The sequence below is a fragment of the Physella acuta genome, unplaced genomic scaffold (assembly GCF_028476545.2).
Source record: "Physella acuta isolate Inbredline_101_S28 unplaced genomic scaffold, ASM2847654v3 ptg000275l, whole genome shotgun sequence".
In the NCBI taxonomy this organism is placed as follows: domain Eukaryota; kingdom Metazoa; phylum Mollusca; class Gastropoda; family Physidae; genus Physella; species Physella acuta.
In genome coordinates, this window is record NW_026731794.1 from 618,624 (window position 1) to 640,059 (window position 21,436).

At 48.6% G+C, this 21,436-nt stretch overlaps 1 protein-coding gene across 4 annotated transcripts in view; it reads left to right on the top strand.

Moving 5' to 3' along the window:
• The first annotated feature begins 827 nt into the window (after nucleotides 1-827).
• LOC131939345 (regulator of G-protein signaling 3) overlaps nucleotides 828-21,436 on the top strand; it is a 68,230-nt gene continuing 47,621 nt past the window's right edge. The window contains exons 1-2 of one of the 4 annotated variants that reach the window (XM_059297611.1): nucleotides 828-1,071; nucleotides 6,473-7,454. In XM_059297611.1, coding sequence (XP_059153594.1) covers nucleotides 6,579-7,454 — 876 coding nt within the window. In that variant the 5' untranslated portion in view covers nucleotides 828-1,071; nucleotides 6,473-6,578. Of the gene's footprint in view, nucleotides 1,072-6,087; nucleotides 6,136-6,189; nucleotides 7,455-21,436 lie in introns of those variants that run through there. The other 3 variants (XM_059297608.1, XM_059297610.1, XM_059297609.1) reach the window with 3 other exon arrangements.

Genomic DNA, 21,436 nt, shown 5'->3' on the forward strand with positions numbered 1-21,436 from the left:
CAGACGTGTGCAGTGCTGTACGGACTTAATGTAAGCTCGTGTACACATTCTACACATGTGTACACACATGCATGTTTTTTCAATGTGGCCGTGTTCACACACAACGATCAACTAAACACACTGTGTCGCCGTGTACACAAAAGCTACATGTGTACACACTGTGTTACATGTGTACACACTGTGTTACATGTGTACACACTGTGTTACATGTGTACACACTGTGCTGTAAGTGTCCACTTTTGACACACGCCTGTCAAGTGGCGCTGACCTAATTATCCACCGGCCACGTGACGCATCATGCACGTGCACGATCTAATGACGTCATTGTGTCAACTGTCTGTGTGTCATGTACTCACGATCTAAAGACACGCTGTCAGAATTGTTAAAACACCAACACAGCTACTTGATCTGATGTGGCTTACACGTGTGGGGTGGAACGGTTCTAGAACTGACCAATGGATCAGTTTTAGAACTGCCCAATGAAACTAGAAATGCCCAAATGAAACAAGAACTGCCCAAATGAAACAAGAACTGCCCAATGAAACTAGAAATGCCCAAATGAAACAAGAACTGCCCAAATGAAACAAGAACTGACCAATGAAACGGTTCTAGAACTGCCCACTGTAAACATTGACAGACGCGAACAGGTAGGTTCGAGTCGTCTGCCAGCAGTGATGACGTAACGGGGTAGATCACCTGCACCCTGCAGACGCCGATGTTGATACACACAGACCAGGCCCTTCACCGTCGGCTGCTCAGTGCGGTACGTCAGCCGCGAACCTGACGGCACTATCCCGCCAGTCGAGCAAGTCGTGTGTTAGAATCACCCTATGGGTAGCGCCGGGCTAGATTTGAAACTTTTCAAATTAGTGAGCTCCTCTCAAGTGCTTTAATCACACGCAGCAGTGTGAGGGTGATGCACTCTCTCAACATCCGGTCAACCGTTCTATTCTCGTCTGCTCCGGTCTGTGTCGACGTTTGCTGGTTGTGAATTCACTTCCGTGTAACAGCAGCACGCGACAAGCAGAAGTCAGAGTTTGATGTGTGAGTCGACCTCTCCACGACCTCAAGGTAAATCTTTTGTTTACATTTGTGTTTGGTCCAGCTCGACTGGTTGAATGGTCGATTGGTTGAATGGTCGATTGGTTAAGTGCTCATTAGAGGCGGCCTAGTTCGACCAGTCGGGTTCGACCTTTATTGTTGACATGGATTAAAACTGTGCTTGTTCTAGATGTTGCCATCATAGCGACAGTCAAAAAAATATATTTAAAAAAAACACTTCAGCCTGGAAATAATGCAGAAAGTATATATTTTTAGAATCAATGTTATACAGGAAAATAATTTTTTTGTTGAGTTTACGGCTACATTTCTATTTACTGTCATCAACCTTAAGTAATGAGTGCTTGTACGTCAAATTTTGATTGGCTGTACAGGGACTCCGCGATCGAAACCCTACTCCATGGCAATGTGTTCTCACGACTTAGCCGATAGGTTTTTAAACACAATTAATTTAAAAACATATGACTTAGTTCTGCCATTTCTGTTCACATTTTCTGCGATAAAAATGTAAACAATTTTTGAGAAATGTGTTTAGTTTCCGAAAATACTAAAACATCAAATACATCGAATCTTCTTCAAAGTTCGACGAAAATGAAACGGTCGGATTTTTATAACCGTATTTATTTTAATAACGTCGCACCAGATTATAAAAATATATTTTGATACCATCTCGAGGCTATCACCAGCCGGCTCCATTGGTCAAACGGTCGAACAGTCAATTGATGGAAGTCGATGAGTTGAAAACAAACGACACTCAAGTGTTTTGAAACAAGATGTATCAGCAGTGACTGACCTGATTTTGGCGGCAACTCTAGCAGATGTCAGCTTTCTAACTTTACTTTGCTTGTTTTTCTTTCCAATTTGAAAACGTAACTTCCGGTCATTTGAGTTTAAAATGTAAACATCCGGTCACGTGCAGCAAGCAGCTCGAGCGTCCAGTGATGTAAGACGGATGTTGATTGGTTCTCGCTAGATGTGTGAAAGTGACGTCACAACCAAACAATCTTGTTCTAAATACAATTTCATCGACAGAAATATAGGCCTACTCGTTATACACTTATTATAAACGCATTATATACTCATTAAATACTCATTAAATACTCATTATGATGAAGTTAAAAAATATCCGAGATATAGCAGGGGGGGGGGGCGAGGGGGAAGTAAACTGATGCTTCAAGCACCTAGCTAAGTTCAAAACGTAAATTGTATGTGCATTTTGTATGTGTATGTGATTGTGTGTGTATTTGTGTATGTGTTTTTGTATGTGTATATGCGTATGTGTTTGTCTGTGAAAGTGTGAACATGACGTCAATGTGCTAAAACGTCAAGGTTGACATCACGTGATGTCAATCACAAGCCACGTGACACAACCCACGGCGTGACACAACCCTTGAAATCGTGACAACGTGACCGGTTACACAGGACATCGATCTCAGCTGATTGGCTATTAAAATAATCGATTGCTATTGTCGCTGATTGGTCACGTTTTTCTTGACATGCGCTGTCAATTAGACATAATTAAGGTTGACCTAACAGTCAGTTAGATATATATATATATATATATATATATATATATATATATATATATATATATATATATATATATATATATATATATATATATATGTATATATATATATATATGCATGCATTAAGAGTTTAAAGATCAAGTGCATGCTAACCTTCCATATATTTAATTATAACCGCAATCAAGAGCTAGAGAAACCGTATGAGACAGCAGACGAGGATCAGACGACCAAGTTGAAAAGCGCGACTTTGTGAAGTTGGCGGTAAATCAGGTTTCAACTTTTTCCTTTTGGACGTCACGTGACCAGTTTTTGTAAGAGACAACCAAAAGATTGAAATTAGTGAAAGACTAATTTAAAACAGGAGGTAGGAAATTAAAAAAAAAAAGGTCAAATTTTTCCGTCCTGCGTGGCGGGAAGGTTTTAATCAAATGTATTCTGGGAGATGTTACTATTTTTAGATCGTCAATTGTTCTCAAGGTAAGACACCGTCACGAACTCTACAGGGGAGATAACAAATACAGGAGAATGTAGACGTTTGCGTTTTCTAAACACGATCATTAACCCAGGATCGATCGTTAAAACAGTAAGGGAATTGGGGGGGGGGGGGGGGCTGGGGAGGGGAGGGGGGGGCTGGAAGTATGGATGGTGGGGAGTACAGTAGAAGTGAGAACGGTGTGTATGGGGTGGGAATGGGTGGATGTTAAACATTAGGATACAGTATGTTACACCATAGGATACCGAATGTTACATAATAGGATACCGAATGTTACATAATAGGATACCGAATGTTACACCATAGGATACAGAATGTTACATGATAGGATACCGAATGTTACACCATAGGATACCAAATGTTACACAAAAGAATACCGAATGTTACACAAAAGAATACCGAATGTTACACCATAGGATACCGAATGTTACACAAAAGAATACCGAATGTTACACAAAAGAATACCGAATGTTACACAAAAGGATACTGAATGTTACATGGTATGGTAACCTGTGATACAGCTGTTACATGAATTTTACATGATAGAACAGCCAGACGTCTTGTGTCTAACTGATGGAACAGCCATCGAATGTTTGAGACTTAAGAGTTTTGGGTAGGCGTGAGCGAGAACTATTTAGCGAGGGGGGGGGGGTGGAGGGATTGTAGGGACGGATTGTGAGTAGCTTTGGGGGACAGAGACAGATGGCCACTGGTCAAGTGTTTTTGGCTGGCGTTAAGCTGGTGTGGTCAAGCATTCATGTAATTTAACTTAAATACGCAGAGCTTGAGATAACGCTCGAATGACAAGGTGGCCAATAGTTTGACTGTATGACAAGTTGGCCAATAATTTGACTGGACAAGTTGGCCAATAGTTTGACTGTATGACAAGTTGGCCAATAGTTTGACTGTATGACAAGTTGGCCAATAGTTTGACTGTATGACAAGTTGGCCAATAGTTTGACTGGACAAGTTGGCCAATAGTTTGACTGGACAAGTTGGCCATTAGTTTGACTGGACAAGCTGGCCAATAGTTTGACTGTATGACAAGTTGGCCAATAGTTTGACTGGACAAGTTGGCCAATAGTTTGACTGTATGACAAGCTGGCCAGTAGTTTGACTGTATGACAAGTTGGCCAGTAGTTTGACTGTACGACAAGCTGGCCAATAGTTTGACTGTATGACAAGCTGGCCAATAATTTGACTGTATGACAAGCTGGCCAATAGTTTGACTGTATGACAAGTTGGCCAATAGTTTGACTGTATGACAAGTTGGCCAATAGTTTGACTGGACAAGCTGGCCAATAGTTTGACTGTATGACAAGTTGGCCAATAGTTTGACTGGACAAGTTGGCCAATAGTTTGACTGTATGACAAGTTGGCCAATAGTTTGACTGTATGACAAGTTGGCCAATAGTTTGACTGTATGACAAGTTGGCCAATAGTTTGACTGGACAAGTTGGCCAATAGTTTGACTGGACAAGTTGGCCAATAGTTTGACTGGACAAGCTGGCCAATAGTTTGACTGTATGACAAGCTGGCCAATAGTTTGACTGTATGACAAGCTGGCCAGTAGTTTGACTGTATGACAAGCTGGCCAATAGTTTGACTGTATGACAAGCTGGCCAATAGTTTGACTGTAGCGCCACCTAACGCCGGCCGTATCCCACGAACTGCTGGGGCAGAGAGTAGAGCGAGACAAAGGCTGACGACAGTCTGTCAAAGTTGTACAGGCTATACCTGTCAACTGATTTACCTTCATCTAGCAGGTGACGCGGCGGGAGAGACGGGGTGGGGGATGACAACCCGGGTGTCCCGCGTCACGCGAGTGGAGGTGGGGGTGGGGGGGGGGGGTAGGGTTACAATCAAACTGTGGTATGGAACAGTTGCTCCCACGTTTGATTGATTTCTGACGGCTGGCTTACATACAGGTGAGTTGGACGGCTTGCTTACATACAGGTGAGTTGTTGATGGCTTGCTTACATACAGGTGAGTTGTTGATGGCTTGCTTACATACAGGTGAGTTGGACGGCTGGCTTACATACAGGTAAGTTGTTGATGGGTTGCTTACATACAGGTGAGTTGTTGAAAGCTTGCTTACATAGAGGTGAGTTGTTGATGGCTGGCTTACATACAGGTGAGTTGTGTAATGGCTTGCTTACATACAGGTGAGTTGTTAATGGCTTGCTTACATACAGGTGAGTTGTTAATGGCTGATTACATACAGGTGAGTTGTTAACAGCTTGCTTACATAAAGGTGAGTTTTTGAAAGCTTGCTTACATAGAGGTGAGTTGTTAATGGCTGATTACATACAGATGAGTTCTTGATGGCTTGCTTACATATATGACAGTTGTGTAATGGCTTGCTTACATACAGGTATGTAATGAATTCCTTGAGTTTCACTAACGGATACTCGTGTTCTCCATCACTGACCACACAGTCAAATAAAAAGTGGGATGACCAAATAATGGACGGCCAACACCGAGACTGGACGGCCAACTCCAAGAATGGACGGCTGAAGTGGACAGAAGTTGTCGTCTGATTGCAAGCGTTTGTTTTTTTTTTACACCGGGCGGCACCGTTTAATTATTGACTCAAGTTTGAAGTGTTTTCTTTTAGCCGGACTTTATTTACGTTTTAGATCGAAATTTCATTGAGTTTAAAAAAAAAAAGTAATGAAATCTCAAGCTAAAATTTCACTCCAATACACACATAGAAATCACGTCGGTGTAATGTTTTGTATTATTATTTAGTTACGTTATAGGGGGCGGGAAAGGGAGTTTACCAGACGTACGTTCTGGTGGGGGGGGGGAGGGGGTGTATGTTATCTCACGGGCCGTTGTGAGTGCGTATATGTCGAAGATGATCGGCAACCCATCAGTCCTCGCTACAATTGTTTCTAATAATAGCTCAGGCTATGCTTCAATATAAACATTCTTTTCAATCACGTGACATAGTTTTGTTAATAAGCGACCTCGAGTGAGTTGTTATGGTGTGACACACGGATGTGTGTAGTCAGCGAGCGTACGGTGAGTTGTGTTCACGTCTAGACACTGGTGAGTTGTTTTGTCAGGCTGGTGTGTTTGATTTGATTTCTTTACACCTAGCTGTCATTTTATCGGGGAACAGGCGAGTAGAAACTCGACAATCTAGCAGGTGCTAGAGTAGTTAGGTCATCAAGTCGTGATACATGGATTATTTTATTCTTTCAGAACCAGACATGTTTTAGAAAGTTTCGTTGAAAATTATGTAATCAAGAGTCAATATCTGTTTAAAAAAATGTGATAGAAAATTATGTGATACAGAATGTGATAGAAAATTATGTGATACAGAATGTGATAGAAAATTATGTGATACAGAATGTGATACAAGCGTGTTCTTTGTTCTAAACAGATACTGGGTTCTAAGTGTCTGACCTTCAAACAGGCACCAGATGTCTCATCAAAAGCTGACCTTGACCTAGCTCAGTTACCGTCCTACACACGTGACGTCACTGATCATGTCACGGAGGATCTATTCCGGCACTTACCGGCTCCAGGAGGAGTCCTCTAGCCGTCCGGCTCTGAGCGCCGCATCCCCCATCCGGTCTCTCCTGGAGTCCACAACTAGGGCGTCTTTAAGTGCCGGCCCCATGCTGGGCGTGAGCGGGGCGCTGGATCCCCCCAGGTGTGGGCGCCCGTCTTCCGAGAGCCTGTACTGCCGGCCGGAGTACGGCACCACGAGCCGGTCGTCTGACGTCATCTGCAGCCAGTACACGTCGGCGTCCCGACACGACTGGAAGGTCCACCTGCCGGGCCGGCACATCCTGCATCACGACGTCGACACGCTGCCGGAAGACGTCGGGAAGAGGGCGACGCTCAAGGACGACACGGACTCTCCCCCCACCACGACATGCGGCCGGCGGATCCGGCACCGATCCAAGCACGTTGACCTCTCGCCTGAAGACCCGGGATCTAAATCCGAGGGGGGCGTCAAGTCTGAAGAAAAAACGTCCGGGTGGCGGGCCAAGCTCGGACTTCATTCATCGAAAGATGACGTCAATAGTGACGTCAGTGTGCGGCGTCATCAGGATCCAGCGTCGGAGGTGACGCAAGAAGATTCGATACTTAGTACCAGCAAGGAATCGAGTCGGATGGGTAATCGAGAAGACAGCGGTATCCTCGACTGCGATATCTCGCATAGGTCATCTGATACCACACCGGAAGACGAGGAGCCGAGAGGTCAAGGTGAGGATCCGGCAGGTCAAGGTGAACCACCGAAAGCGCGGGAAAAGCGCATGTACCAGAAAAACAGCAAATTGGATAGTAGTGGCGTCAGGGAAAAGGTGGTCTACAGGAGGAGGCGGTCATCAGCTGACCACTTGCAAGAGGACTCGGTAAGTCCATTTTCTGTCTTCTGTCTCAAAACTGTCCGGGGGGGGGGAAGGGGTGGTGGCTTTTGTTCCTTTCCAGGGTTGCTTCCAGACATTTTATCCGGGGTCACGGAGTGCACTTAAAATGTCGGGGCAGGTTGGACAGATACTGGTGTAAGTATAGATTTCTACATAATGTATAAACATTTTGTTTTGGATGATTATAGATACCGGTGTCCGATAATGGAATCTTCTTTTTAAAAAGGGGGTGTTGGGTTGTTAGTAGTATTGTAATCTCGACTAATTTTATGGTAAGAAAAATTAGGGTTAGGCTATGGTTGGACCAGGGTTAGGGTTAGGGACAGCGTTAGCATTGACATGAGCCAGCCATGTGTGTATTTAGTTAACTACCATTAACCTAACACCCTTTTTTGAAAGAAGATTCCACCGGTGTAAACATTCTCCCAAATGTCATTTATCCTTGGTGGAGAGGGGCGACACCAAAAGTTACCGTACGGGCGACACCAAAAGTTACCGTACGGGCGACACCAAAAGTTACCGTACGGGCGACACCAAAAGTTACCGTACAGGCGACACCAAAAGTTACCGTACAGGCGACACCAAAAGTTGCAGGTGACACCAAAAGTTACCGTACGGGCGACACCAAAAGTTACCGTACGGGCGACACCAAAAGTTACCGTACAGGCGACACCAAAAGTTACCGTACGGGCGACACCAAAAGTTACCGTACGGGCGACACCAAAAGTTACCGTACGGGCGACACCAAAAGTTACCGTACAGGCGACACCAAAAGTTACAGGGTGACACCAAAAGTTACAGGGTGACACCAAAAGTTGCCGTACGCGACACCAAAAGTTACAGGGTGACACCAAAAGTTACCGTACGGGCGACACCAAAAGTTACCGTACGGGCGACACCAAAAGTTACCGTACAGGCGACACAACTGATTTAGAGATAAAATTCTATGCTATCAAATGGATGAAGAAAAGCGATAACATACGGAGGACAAAAACAAATTTGCTCCAACCATCCGCGTGTGAGCACATTTTCTTACCACAGCCAATGGCCCCACTCCCTCCCATCGACATCCCACCACCCTCTCATCCACGCCCTATCCCCCTCCCAGTTCGTAATCCCATCTAATACAGGATACAGTTCAGCCCCCCCCCCCCCTATACACGCCGCTCATCAAAACACATTTGGGTAATCTGCGAAATCTCGAGACTCTAAGCTGTTACTATAAATAGACGGTCTACTCAATGCTCTTCGATCCGAAACAAATTCCTCCAATCAGGAGCTATCCTTACCCCGTCGTGAGCTATTTTTAGCAACATCTTTTACTTCCGATCTGTCCCCCATCCAGTGCTGTGCGCAGTCAGGGGAGATAATGGTATACATGAGGAATTTTTTACGCCAGATACATGAGAATAATCTCATATTTCAGACAACTTTCCTCGGGTTGAAAAAAATGGGTTCGACGCTAAAAAATGTGATTATTTTAACATACGTTATCATAATGACCAACAATACTTTGTAAATTTGTTTATTTAAAAAAAATGTAATTCGGTTGTTTTAAAAAGTATTTGGTATTTTAAAGGATTTGCTTTAAGTCAAAACGATGAGGTTTTGTTTAATGGAAGGTTTCTTTGACCAAACAAGTTTTTAATATAAAATCTGTGCACCTCGATTGTACTATATCCCGTGCTAGTGTTCTGCTTGTCATAAGCCATAAGTATACGTCATAGTCTGCTTGTGTCATATTGAAAATTTGCTCCCAAGGGGGGCGCCAAATTGAAAGTTTGTCCCCGGTCGCCGGGAAGGGTCGCTACGCCTCTGCTTGTGTCAAAAGCCATAGCTGGAAATGTGTCGGCACCTCTGGAGGTTCAGATGTAGGACGCGAGTCGGGTGGTCAGACCTTTGAGTGTCTGTTAGATCACGTGACGCCAGGTAACGTTTTCCAACCGTTTAGGCCTTGGGTTGATGGATAGCTGTAGACCACGTGACCCTGACAACCAATCACGTGATGTGCCGCTAGCCGGAAATTGTCTAGACGTAAAAGTTACATTTCACGAGGCCGTGTGTGATTGGTTGGAATTGATCAGGTGACCCTAACTCATAGTTTTACTAGCTTGTCCGTGGGGTCGTGTAGGGGGGGGGGTTGACCTGGGTGGGGGTGCTGATCACGATGATGGGTAGCTATTGAAATCGTGTTCTACTCACAATGGACGGCTTTTTTTTTTTTTTTTTTTTGTATAAAAAATGTGTGAGATCACATGTTGGTCAGTCGAATGTGCTGGTGGAGTCACCAGAAGCTCACCCTGGCTGGGCTATCTGTCAATCAATAGCTGCCCCCCCCCCCCCCAATTATAAGTCTGGAACCCTCGATATCCCCGGCCCAGGCGCCAAGCCCCGGGGCTATGAGAAGTGATGACGTCAAACCGAAAGATTGGGAACCTTTGGGTGACCTGGAGGAGAATCTGCGCATCGATCTTCCTGGCTGGTGGGGCAGTCGTCTCCCCTTGTTGGGGGGGGGGGTCAGTCGTCTCCCCTTGTTGGGGGGGGGGGGAGGGTCAGTCGTCTCCCCTTGTTGGGGGGGGGGGGGTCCAGTCGTCTACCCTTGTTTCTCATGTATAGGTTTTCAAACCTAACCTATAAAATCTGTTGTAAAATCAGTACAGTATCTAACTTTCGCTTGAATATGTGCTCGCGTGTGAGTGCATCTGTGTGTGTGTGAATGTCTATCAGTGTGTGTACGCGTGTGTACGTGTGAGTTTCTATTTTAAACAAATTAACGTCGTGATTGTGCTGACCTCAGTGTGTGACGTCACAGCTTCAGTCACAAATGTGATGTTTGTGATCGGTGACACTTTTGTGACATGTTTGATCTGCGTTGGACTTTTGACTTGTGAGAGTTCAAACGTAATCTGTCGAACATGCACTAGATGGGACCCCTGGCCTAGAACCTAAACATGGTGAGATGGGACCACTCGCCCAGAACCTAAACATGTACCAGATGGGACCACTCGCCCAGAACCTAAACATGGTGAGATGGGACCCCTGGCCCAGAACCTAAACATGGTGAGATGGGACCCCTGGCCCAGAACCTAAACATGCACCAGATGGGACCCCTGGCCCAGAACCTAAACATGCACCAGATGGGACCACTCGCCCAGAACCTAAACATGTACCAGATGGGACCACTCGCCCAGAACCTAAACATGGTGAGATGGGACCCCTGGCCCAGAACCTAAACATGGTGAGATGGGACCCCTGGCCCAGAACCTAAACATGTACCAGATGGGACCACTCGCCCAGAACCTAAACATGCACCAGATGGGACCCCTGGCCCAGAACCTAAACATGTACGAGATGGGACCCCTGGCCCAGAACCTAAACATGCACCAGATGGGACCCCTGGCCCAGAACCTAAACATGCACTAGATGGGACCCCTGGCCCAGAACCTAAACATGGTGAGATGGGACCACTCGCCCAGAACCTAAACATGGTGAGATGGGACCACTCGCCCAGAACCTAAACATGCACCAGATGGGACCACTCGCCCAGAACCTAAACATGCACTAGATGGGACCCCTGGCCCAGAACCTAAACATGGTGAGATGGGACCACTGACCCAGAACCTAAACATGGTGAGATGGGACCACTCGCCCAGAACCTAAACATGGTGAGATGGGACCACTCACCCAGAACCTAAACATGGTGAGATGGGACCACTCGCCCAGAACCTAAACATGGTGAGATGGGACCACTCACCCAGAACCTAAACATGGTAAGATGGGACCCCTGGCCCAGAACCTAAACATGGTGAGATGGGACCACTGGCCCAGAACCTAAACATGGTGAGATGGGACCCCTGGCCCAGAACCTAAACATGGTGAGATGGGACCCCTGGCCCAGAACCTAAACATGGTGAGATGGGACCCCTGGCCCAGAACCTAAACATGCACCAGATGGGACCCCTGGCCCAGAACCTAAACATGCACCAGATGGGACCACTCACCCAGAACCTAAACATGCACGAGATGGGACCCCTGGCCCAGAACCTAAACATTCACCAGATGGGACCCCTGGCCTAGAACCTAAACATGCACCAGAAGGGACCACTCGCCCAGAACCTAAACATGCACCAGATGGGACCCCTGGCCCAGAACCTAAACATGCACCAGATGGGACCCCTGGCCCAGAACCTAAACATGCACGAGATGGGACCACTCACCCAGAACCTAAACATGCACCAGATGGGACCCCTGGCCCAGAACCTAAACATGCACCAGATGGGACCCCTGGCCTAGAACCTAAACATGCACCAGAAGGGACCACTCGCCCAGAACCTAAACATGGTGAGATGGGACCCCTGGCCCAGAACCTAAACATGCACCAGATGGGACCACTCACCCAGAACCTAAACATGCACCAGATGGGACCCCTGGCCCAGAACCTAAACATGCACCAGATGGGACCCCTGGCCTAGAACCTAAACATGCACCAGAAGGGACCACTCGCCCAGAACCTAAACATGCACCAGATGGGACCCCTGGCCCAGAACCTAAACATTCACCAGATGGGACCCCTGGCCCAGAACCTAAACATGCACCAGAAGGGACCACTCGCCCAGAACCTAAACATGCACCAGATGGGACCCCTGGCCTAGAACCTAAACATGCACGAGATGGGACCCCTGGCCCAGAACCTAAACATTCACCAGATGGGACCCCTGGCCCAGAACCTAAACATGCACCAGAAGGGACCACTCGCCCAGAACCTAAACATGCACCAGATGGGACCCCTGGCCTAGAACCTAAACATGGTGAGATGGGACCCCTGGCCCAGAACCTAAACATGCACCAGATGGGACCACTGGCCTAGAACCTAAACATTCACCAGATGGGACCCCTGGCCTAGAACCTAAACATGGTGAGATGGGACCACTCGCCCAGAACCTAAACATGCACCAGATGGGACCCCTGGCCCAGAACCTAAACATGGTGAGATGGGACCACTCGCCCAGAACCTAAACATGCACCAGATGGGACCACTCGCCCAGAACCTAAACATGCACCAGATGGGACCCCTGGCCCAGAACCTAAACATGCACCAGATGGGACCACTGGCCTAGAACTCAAGACCACGTGTGTGTGTGTGTGCGCGCGCTTGTGATGCCCGAAATAGCTCATCGTGCTATAAATAGCATCGGTTGTCGAGTTTAATCATACCCTGTGGCTTTTCTGTATACACAGAGGGAGGGGAGGGAGGGCGGCGTGTTGGGAGGACGAAGAGAGTGGAGGGTGGGGATTTGAGCTGGGTGATGGCGGGTGGGGACGGACAAGGAATAAAATGTTCAGCGACACCCCCCCCTCATGTGAGTGGAAGGAAATGATATGCTAACAGTTTGGCTAAAGGCTAGAGGCTAAAGGCTAATGAAAAGAATAATGGATCTCGCAGCTTCTATCTTTTTATTCGTGGCTATTTCGGGACGTTTAATCACGTGACAAATAATGATAAGCACAGCTCACTCGTGGGCCTATTTTTAGACACAAAGTTGCTTAAATAAAAGTTTAGTAATGACATCAAGTTATAATCACAGGTCAGGGGTCAATTTCTAGCTAACTATCATAGGTTTCATATCAAGAAAGTTCCAACGTGCGTACCACAGTGAGACTGTATATACCACGGTGAGACTGTATATACCACAGTGAGACTGTATATACATCAGTGAGACTGTATATACCACGGTGAGACTGTATATACATCAGTGAGACTGTATATACATCAGTGAGACTGTATATACATCAGTGAGACTGTATATACATCAGTGAGACTATATACCACAGTGAGACTGTATATACATCAGTGAGACTGTATATACATCAGTGAGACTGTATATACCACAGTGAGACTGTATATACCACAGTGAGACTGTATATTCCACGGTGAGACTGTATATACCACGGTGAGACTATACACCACAGTGAGACTATATACCACAGTGAGACTGTACTATAGAGACCTTTCACCCGACCCAAATTACCTCGCAGTGTCCGTTTCCACCTCTATTAATTACTAAAGGTCAGTGGCCGTTGCTACAGGGGAGGTAATGAAGTATGAAGGTCAGTCAGCTGTTGGTCAAGGTAACACGTAGGTCACAGACGACAGTAACAACAGGTCGTCATGTACAGGTGTGTGAACACAGGGTGAGTCTCCCCTACGTAAACCCCGCTGACCATCTGTGGTCATTCAAGCGTGTGGGTTTCACGCCTGACCTGTCCCATCTAACACCTTAAGTTATGGTAATGGTCTGTGGTAATGGTCTGTGACGGAGCTGGTAATTCCATTTGGTTCCGTTTCACTCACAAGGTCATTCTGTTATGATGACCGAACTTTCAAGGTCATCTGAGTACAGTCGCAGTTATTTTTTTTTTGTTCCTTGGGTTTTCCCAGACTGTCCAATTTGGCAAATCGCCAAAATGACCAGTTTATGGCCAGATTTTTGTCTGGTCCATTGTCGGTCAGATTCTTTTTCCTGTCAGTATTACTCGTAGGCTTAGCGTTTCCCCTGACCCCCCCCCCCACGTGACTCCCTACACATGACCCCCCGCTCCACACAACCTCATCACGAACCCACCCAACCCAACTACCTCCACAAGACCCACTATTCGTGAAGCGTGCATCCCCATCATCAGTCTGTATTACCCCCCCCCCCCCCATCATCAGTCTGTATTACCCCCCCCTAGCCCCCCCCCCCCCCATCATCAGTCTGTATTAAATCCCCCCCTAGCCCCCCACCCCATCCACACCACCAGTCTGTATTAAACAGAACAATATTTTAATACCATCTCCCCATCCCCATCCCCCTCCCCCACCCCCACCAGTCTCCTCCCCAACAGATATCGAACATCCATCAATCTGCCAGATACCTGCAGCTCTGTCAGAGACAACTTCACATCACGCACGACATCCGTACATACTAGCACACATCACGCACGACATCCGTACATACGAGCACACTTCACATCACGCACGACATCCGTACATACGAGCACACTTCACATCACGCACGACATCCGTACATACGAGCACACTTCACATCACGCACGACATCCGTACATACTAGCACACGTTTCCGTGTACGGGTTGAGCTCAGCTAGACTCAATATGAGTAAGTGAAGTAATCAGGTACAACAAGGAGTAAGTCTGAAGTAATTAAGTACAACTAAAGTAATTGCCCACTGTCAAAATTTGTTCCAATAGAGCTTTCATGTGTGTTTTTGTTGATGTGTGGTGGACAACGCATTGAGGTGACATGGATGTGACATGGATGTGACATGGTGTTATGGAGATGACATATAATAGATGAATGATGCCTTGAATGATAAGAGACGACCTAAATGAGTGACGTCCCTAACTGATGAGTGACGCCTCTGTTAGACTCGCACTCCCCCCCCCATGTGACCCAACAGTTTATTCACCTGCAGCTCACCCCCCCCCCCCCATGGTAATTTAACTTTCTTCACTAAACAATCGAGTAGGTCATTAGGTGACATCACGTGATACATCACGTGACACGTGCCGTGACACACGACGTGACAGATGGCGTGACACTAAACGCTGTAGCTGGTGCTACAACGTGAAACGTGATGAAGCACCGACGCCACACTTGCTGCCTAAAGCAGACGTCAACATTATCTTGGTGCCACATCTACCTGACGTCATCTTGCGTAACGCCTGCATGCTGCATCTGCACGCGCCGGCGCCATGTTTAATAGGGTGACGTAACGAGCAGTGACGTCATGCGAGCAGCGATAACAAGTTTCTCGCAAAGAACTTCGCTATACCCAGGGCCCAACTTGAAAAGGTAAAGACGTCTCAACTTTGATTAAAAATCGAATCGTATCAGTCTACTTGTGATAGCCAATCAGCGGCGATTGATAGTTGGGTGGTGCGATACGGTGCGGTACGGTACGATTAGGTGCACGGTGCACACCGGATGAAAGTGAAGGGGCGGTAACCAAATTGGATGAATGTAAAAGTTTAGTATGTAAAAAAAAAATTGTCTGCAATGCCGGTAACAAAACCAGTAGGCCAACAAAGATAAATAGATGAGATTCTCGCGCGTGGGGCTAAATATAGACACGGGGTAGATAAGGTCGGTATGATGGGATGGAATATTGGCGTTTTTATTTCGGACCCCAGGGGACTGTACGTGATGTAACTACCAGGGGACTGGGCTAGAGTTGTCTGCCCCAAGTGGGTGGAGCTACACTTTATGTACCAACCTATTGGTTGAAACCTGAATACACATGTTTCATACAACTTGTTAAATAATTAAAAACTTTGCAACTTTTAACATGTATTCCGCATCAGTGTTGTTTTTAGACTTTTTTTTTCTCCCGGGGGTAGAAATGTCCGGCATTTTATAGAACATAGTCTGTTTCATCCTTTGACCAAATACAGTCTGTTACATACACTAACATACACTAACTTACGCTACTTGTGATCATGTATGCCGCCTTACACTGGCAATGTAACACGTCATACACACAGCTTCAATCTTACTCACACAGATCTAAACGGCCTTCAAATTAATTCAAGTATTCAGCATGTTTTGTGTCACATAGTTGTCACCCCCACCACATACCCCCACCACATATCCCCACCACATACCCCCACCCCAAACCCAAACCCCCACCCCAAACCCCCACCCCAAACCCCCACCCCATACCCCCACCCCATACCCCCACCCCATACCCCCCACCCCATACCCCCCACCCCATACCCCCCACCCCATACCCCCACCCCATACCCCCACCCCATACCCCCACCCCATACCTCTTACCCCTAGCTACAATTGAATTGTTTCTAGATTTTTTCCTTCTAGCAGTAACCGCAACCCTCCGCAATGAAGTCAGGAATTAATCGTTTCTCTCCCCTGACACGAGATGTTTTCCTCTTCTGATCTCTCGCGAAGATTTTCCTCATCAAATTTTTATCAGACGATAGCAAAACCAAACAAGTTGTGGCTCACGTTGAGAAAATACCTGGAGGTATGAGGAGTGTGACACTGGTGGCCTATCTCGTCTGGCCACAGATGGCCCACCTCGTGTGGCCATTGGTGGCCCACCTCGTGTCGCCATTGGTGGCCCACCTCGTGTCGCCATTGGTGGCCCACCTCGTGTGGCCATTGGTGGCCCACCTCGTGTGGCCATTGGTGGCCCACCTCGTCTGGCCATTGGTGGCCCACCTCGTGTCGCCATTGGTGGCCCACCTCGTCTGGCCATTGGTGGCCCACCTCGTGTGGCCATTGGTGGCCCACCTCGTGTGGCCATTGGTGGCCCACCTCGTGTGGCCATTGGTGGCCCACCTCGTGTCGCCATTGGTGGCCCACCTCGTGTCGCCATTGGTGGCCCACCTCGTGTCGCCATTGGTGGCCCACCTCGTCTGGCCATTGGTGGCCCACCTCGTGTCGCCATTGGTGGCCCACCTCGTGTCGCCATTGGTGGCCCACCTCGTGTCGCCATTGGTGGCCCACCTCGTCTGGCCATTGGTGGCCCACCTCGTGTGGCCATTGGTGGCCCACCTCGTGTCGCCATTGGTGGCCCACCTCGTGTCGCCATTGGTGGCCCACCTCGTGTCGCCATTGGTGGCCCACCTCGTCTGGCCATTGGTGGCCCACCTCGTGTGGCCATTGGTGGCCCACCTCGTCTGGCCATTGGTGGCCCACCTCGTGTCGCCATTGGTGGCCCACCTCGTGTCGCCATTGGTGGCCCACCTCGTGTCGCCATTGGTGGCCCACCTCGTCTGGCCATTGGTGGCCCACCTCGTGTCGCCATTGGTGGCCCACCTCGTCTGGCCATTGGTGGCCCACCTCGTGTGGCCATTGGTGGCCCACCTCGTGTGGCCATTGGTGGCCCACCTCGTGTGGCCATTGGTGGCCCACCTCGTGTCGCCATTGGTGGCCCACCTCGTGTCGCCATTGGTGGCCCACCTCGTGTCGCCATTGGTGGCCCACCTCGTCTGGCCATTGGTGGCCCACCTCGTGTCGCCATTGGTGGCCCACCTCGTGTCGCCATTGGTGGCCCACCTCGTGTCGCCATTGGTGGCCCACCTCGTCTGGCCATTGGTGGCCCACCTCGTGTGGCCATTGGTGGCCCACCTCGTGTCGCCATTGGTGGCCCACCTCGTGTCGCCATTGGTGGCCCACCTCGTGTCGCCATTGGTGGCCCACCTCGTCTGGCCATTGGTGGCCCACCTCGTGTGGCCATTGGTGGCCCACCTCGTGTCGCCATTGGTGGCCCACCTCGTGTCGCCATTGGTGGCCCACCACGTGTCGCCATTGGTGGCCCACCTCGTGTCGCCATTGGTGGCCCACCTCGTGTCGCCATTGGTGGCCCACCTCGTGTCGCCATTGGTGGCCCACCTCGTGTCGCCATTGGTGGCCCACCTCGTCTGGCCATTGGTGGCCCACCTCGTGTGGCCATTGGTGGCCCACCTCGTGTCGCCATTGGTGGCCCACCTCGTGTCGCCATTGGTGGCCCACCTCGTGTCGCCATTGGTGGCCCACCTCGTGTGGCCATTGGTGGCCCACCTCGTCTGGCCATTGGTGGCCCACCTCGTCTGGCCATTGGTGGCCCACCTCGTGTCGCCATTGGTGGCCCACCTCGTGTCGCCATTGGTGGCCCACCTCGTGTGGCCATTGGTGGCCCACCTCGTCTGGCCATTGGTGGCCCACCTCGTCTGGCCATTAGCGGCCCACCTCGTGTGGCCATTGGTGGCCCACCTCGTCTGGCCATTGGTGGCCCACCTCGTCTGGCCATTGGTGGCCCACCTCGTGTCGCCATTGGTGGCCCACCTCGTGTCGCCATTGGTGGCCCACCTCGTGTGGCCATTGGTGGCCCACCTCGTCTGGCCATTGGTGGCCCACCTCGTCTGGCCATTAGCGGCCCACCTCGTGTCGCCATTGGTGGCCCACCTCGTGTCGCCATTGGTGGCCCACCTCGTCTGGCCATTGGTGGCCCACCTCGTCTGGCCATTGGTGGCCCACCTCGTGTGGCCGACCAAGTGTGTCCACCTGTGGCCAAGTGTGGCCATTTGAAACAACTCCTAACCGTCATCTGCTACAGGTAAACAAGTTAACTCCCCTTATCCATCCCACGTGCACATCTACTTCCCCCCACCCCCAAGTTTAACACAGCCGCTCACCACGTCTAAGGCCGTTAATTAGGTCCTAAAGCTTTTCCATCGAGTTATCTCCCTGCGTGCCCCTGCTGTATAAACTCATTCGCTATTGGCACAGGGCCAGTCGCAGGTAGTCTGGCACCCGTACAGGTGAGTGGGTCTACCTGTTGCATGTGGGGGAGGGGCTGACACTACCCCAGACGGCAAGAAACCTGTGCTAGTGGGCCTACCTGTTGCATGTGGATGGGGGAGGGGGCTGCCATATCTTTTGACAATACTTTTCCCCGATTAATTACTGCCCATCTAGCAGTCGACCAACAACCCACCAACCAACCAACCAGCCGACCAACCAGCCATTTTAACTTGTTTTTTTTTTCTGAGACTTATTAAACGTTGACCATTAAAGCTGTTTTCATATATTAAAAGTTGAAGACCTAACGCGAATTTCGTTTGACCGCACCTCCATTACAAATTTGACACCATCTCCACGTTAGACCCTTGACATCCTCACCCTCACTCTAAGTGTTCTCGTTTTGGCATAGTGCCCTGGTACTGGAGAACGCAGGTTCAAATCCCGCCCAGAACTCTACGCGACGGAACTGAGAGGCCCGTCTATTTATAGCTCGCACCGCCAGGCGCGTGTCGTGCACGTGACGTGCAGTGACGAAGACTTTGTGTACATGTAAATGTAAAGTTTATCCGGATTGGGTATCGAGAGTATACAGCAGAGTGACGTCATCAAGCTGCGTCCTGACGTCACTTGATACCTTGATACGTACTGGTAAATCCACTCGACCATGTGGCGAAGGGTAATTTGCTTAGGGGGGGGGGGGGGGGTGGCCTAACGAGGGTGAGGGGTGGGGGTGGCTGAGAGGTGAGGGTGTTTACCCTAGGGTGAGGGGGTAGTGATTCTAGACGATGTTTCCTGTAAAGCTTTTCTCTTTCTTCGGGTGGTCTTTACAGGGGGTCAGCATCGATCACAGAAATACTTTCACAAATCACAGAGCCCTATCACTTCACCAGAGTTTCTTCCAGGCATCTCTTCAGGGGCTCTGCCCCCCCCCCCGAACGAAATGGAATTTACATAGAATTTTTTTAGCAGTGTCCGCCTCCCCCCCCCCCGAAAAGTGCCCCCCCCCCCCCCCGGAGAAAAGTCTTAAAGAAACACTGCACTTCACCTCCTAGACCCCTTCATGATCACATGACCTTTTTCTAACCCCTCTTACACCAAGATACATTCAAATTAGGGCGACACATAGAGTTGGGGACCACTGTATCAAGGTGGGGGGGGGGGGGGGCGGGACACCAGAGTTGGGGACCACTGTATAAGAGGTGTGTGTGTGGGGGGGTACACCTAGAGTTGAGGACCACTGTATAAAAGAAGTGTGTGTGGGGGGTACACCTAGAGTTGAGAACCACTGTTTAAAAGATGTGTGTGTGTGTGTGGGGGGGGGGGGGTACACCTAGAGTTGAGGACCACCGGGTGCACATAAAACGGATTATTTCCCTTGGCTTATCGCGCCTCGAGCTGTTGGCCTTGACCCTTGTTTAACGCCCCTGGTTGCTCTACTTGTGAGGCATAGAATCATAGAATCACGTGTGTTTCAAGGTTTGTGTCATAGAAATATGGTACTCTCAGTTGATCAGATTCAACCAAAAAGTTACGTAAACTACGCTGAAATCCCCCCCCCCCCTTAAAATATTACCCCCTGCTATTTATATATTAAAACATTGGCGAGGACTAGGGCTGCTCTTTTTAAAATTAAATTAAGTTAATTAAAAAAATATCATTGTAGACACAGTTTTTATTTGCACTCGAGACTCGAAAGAAGGGAAATAATTTCATGAAATGTTGAAACAGTTAACACAATACACAGCCACTTTGGGTCTAGAGTTAATGAAACCCGATAAAAATCTTATTTATTTTACAATTCAAAATTAATTCAGCTTTATTTTTTAATACCTTAATTTTTTTAGCAAATTACTTTTTAAAGCTGTCGATTGAATTTGGAATTTTACTTACGAAATTTAGGTTTTTAAGTAACTTTATTGGTGGAACTTTGTGACGTAATGTTGGGCAGAGGTCGGGGTTTTGTTGGCTGGTCATGTTTTCGGCAGGGGACGGGGTCCGTCTTGGGTCCCGGGTCCTACATAAGGTCGGGGTTTTAGCTGACGTGGGGGTTCAACATTCGCCGTTAAACCGGTGAATTTGTCGTTGGGTTTTCCCAAAGATTTTCAACACATTATCTAGACGTTTCACATCAATTCTCTCAGCGGTTTGCCGAAAATTTAATTAGTTTCGGGCAAGGGTGTGGGGTGGGGTGGGGTGGGTAAAGGTGGATGAAGTCTCTAAATAGGTGGAAAAAAAGGAGGGGGTGATAGAAAATTTAGAGTGACAATAAAAATAATTGTATTCGTTTGGTTTATAGTTTGCCAAATCTGGCCAGTTAAACTGGTAATGGACCGTTGTGTGTAGAGCCCAGTTTTTTAAAAGTGGGTTACCTGCAGGCTTTAATGACGTCATCACAATACGGTGGGTGGAGGGGGGTCTACTTAAAACATGACGTCATGAACATGTTTACTTTAACTGCTGCCAAAATCAGCAGGCGGTAATTTTATGTCTCCACCTGACTGGACATTGGGAACAGGTGCATCTAGAATGGTGCACTCGGGGGCTGGTCTGGTGCACTCAGAGGCTGGTCTGGTGCACTCAGTGGGTGGTGCACTCAGGGGCTGGTGCGGGGGGGGGGGGGGTGGGCTGGTGCACTTAGGGACGGGACAGGTTCACGTGGGG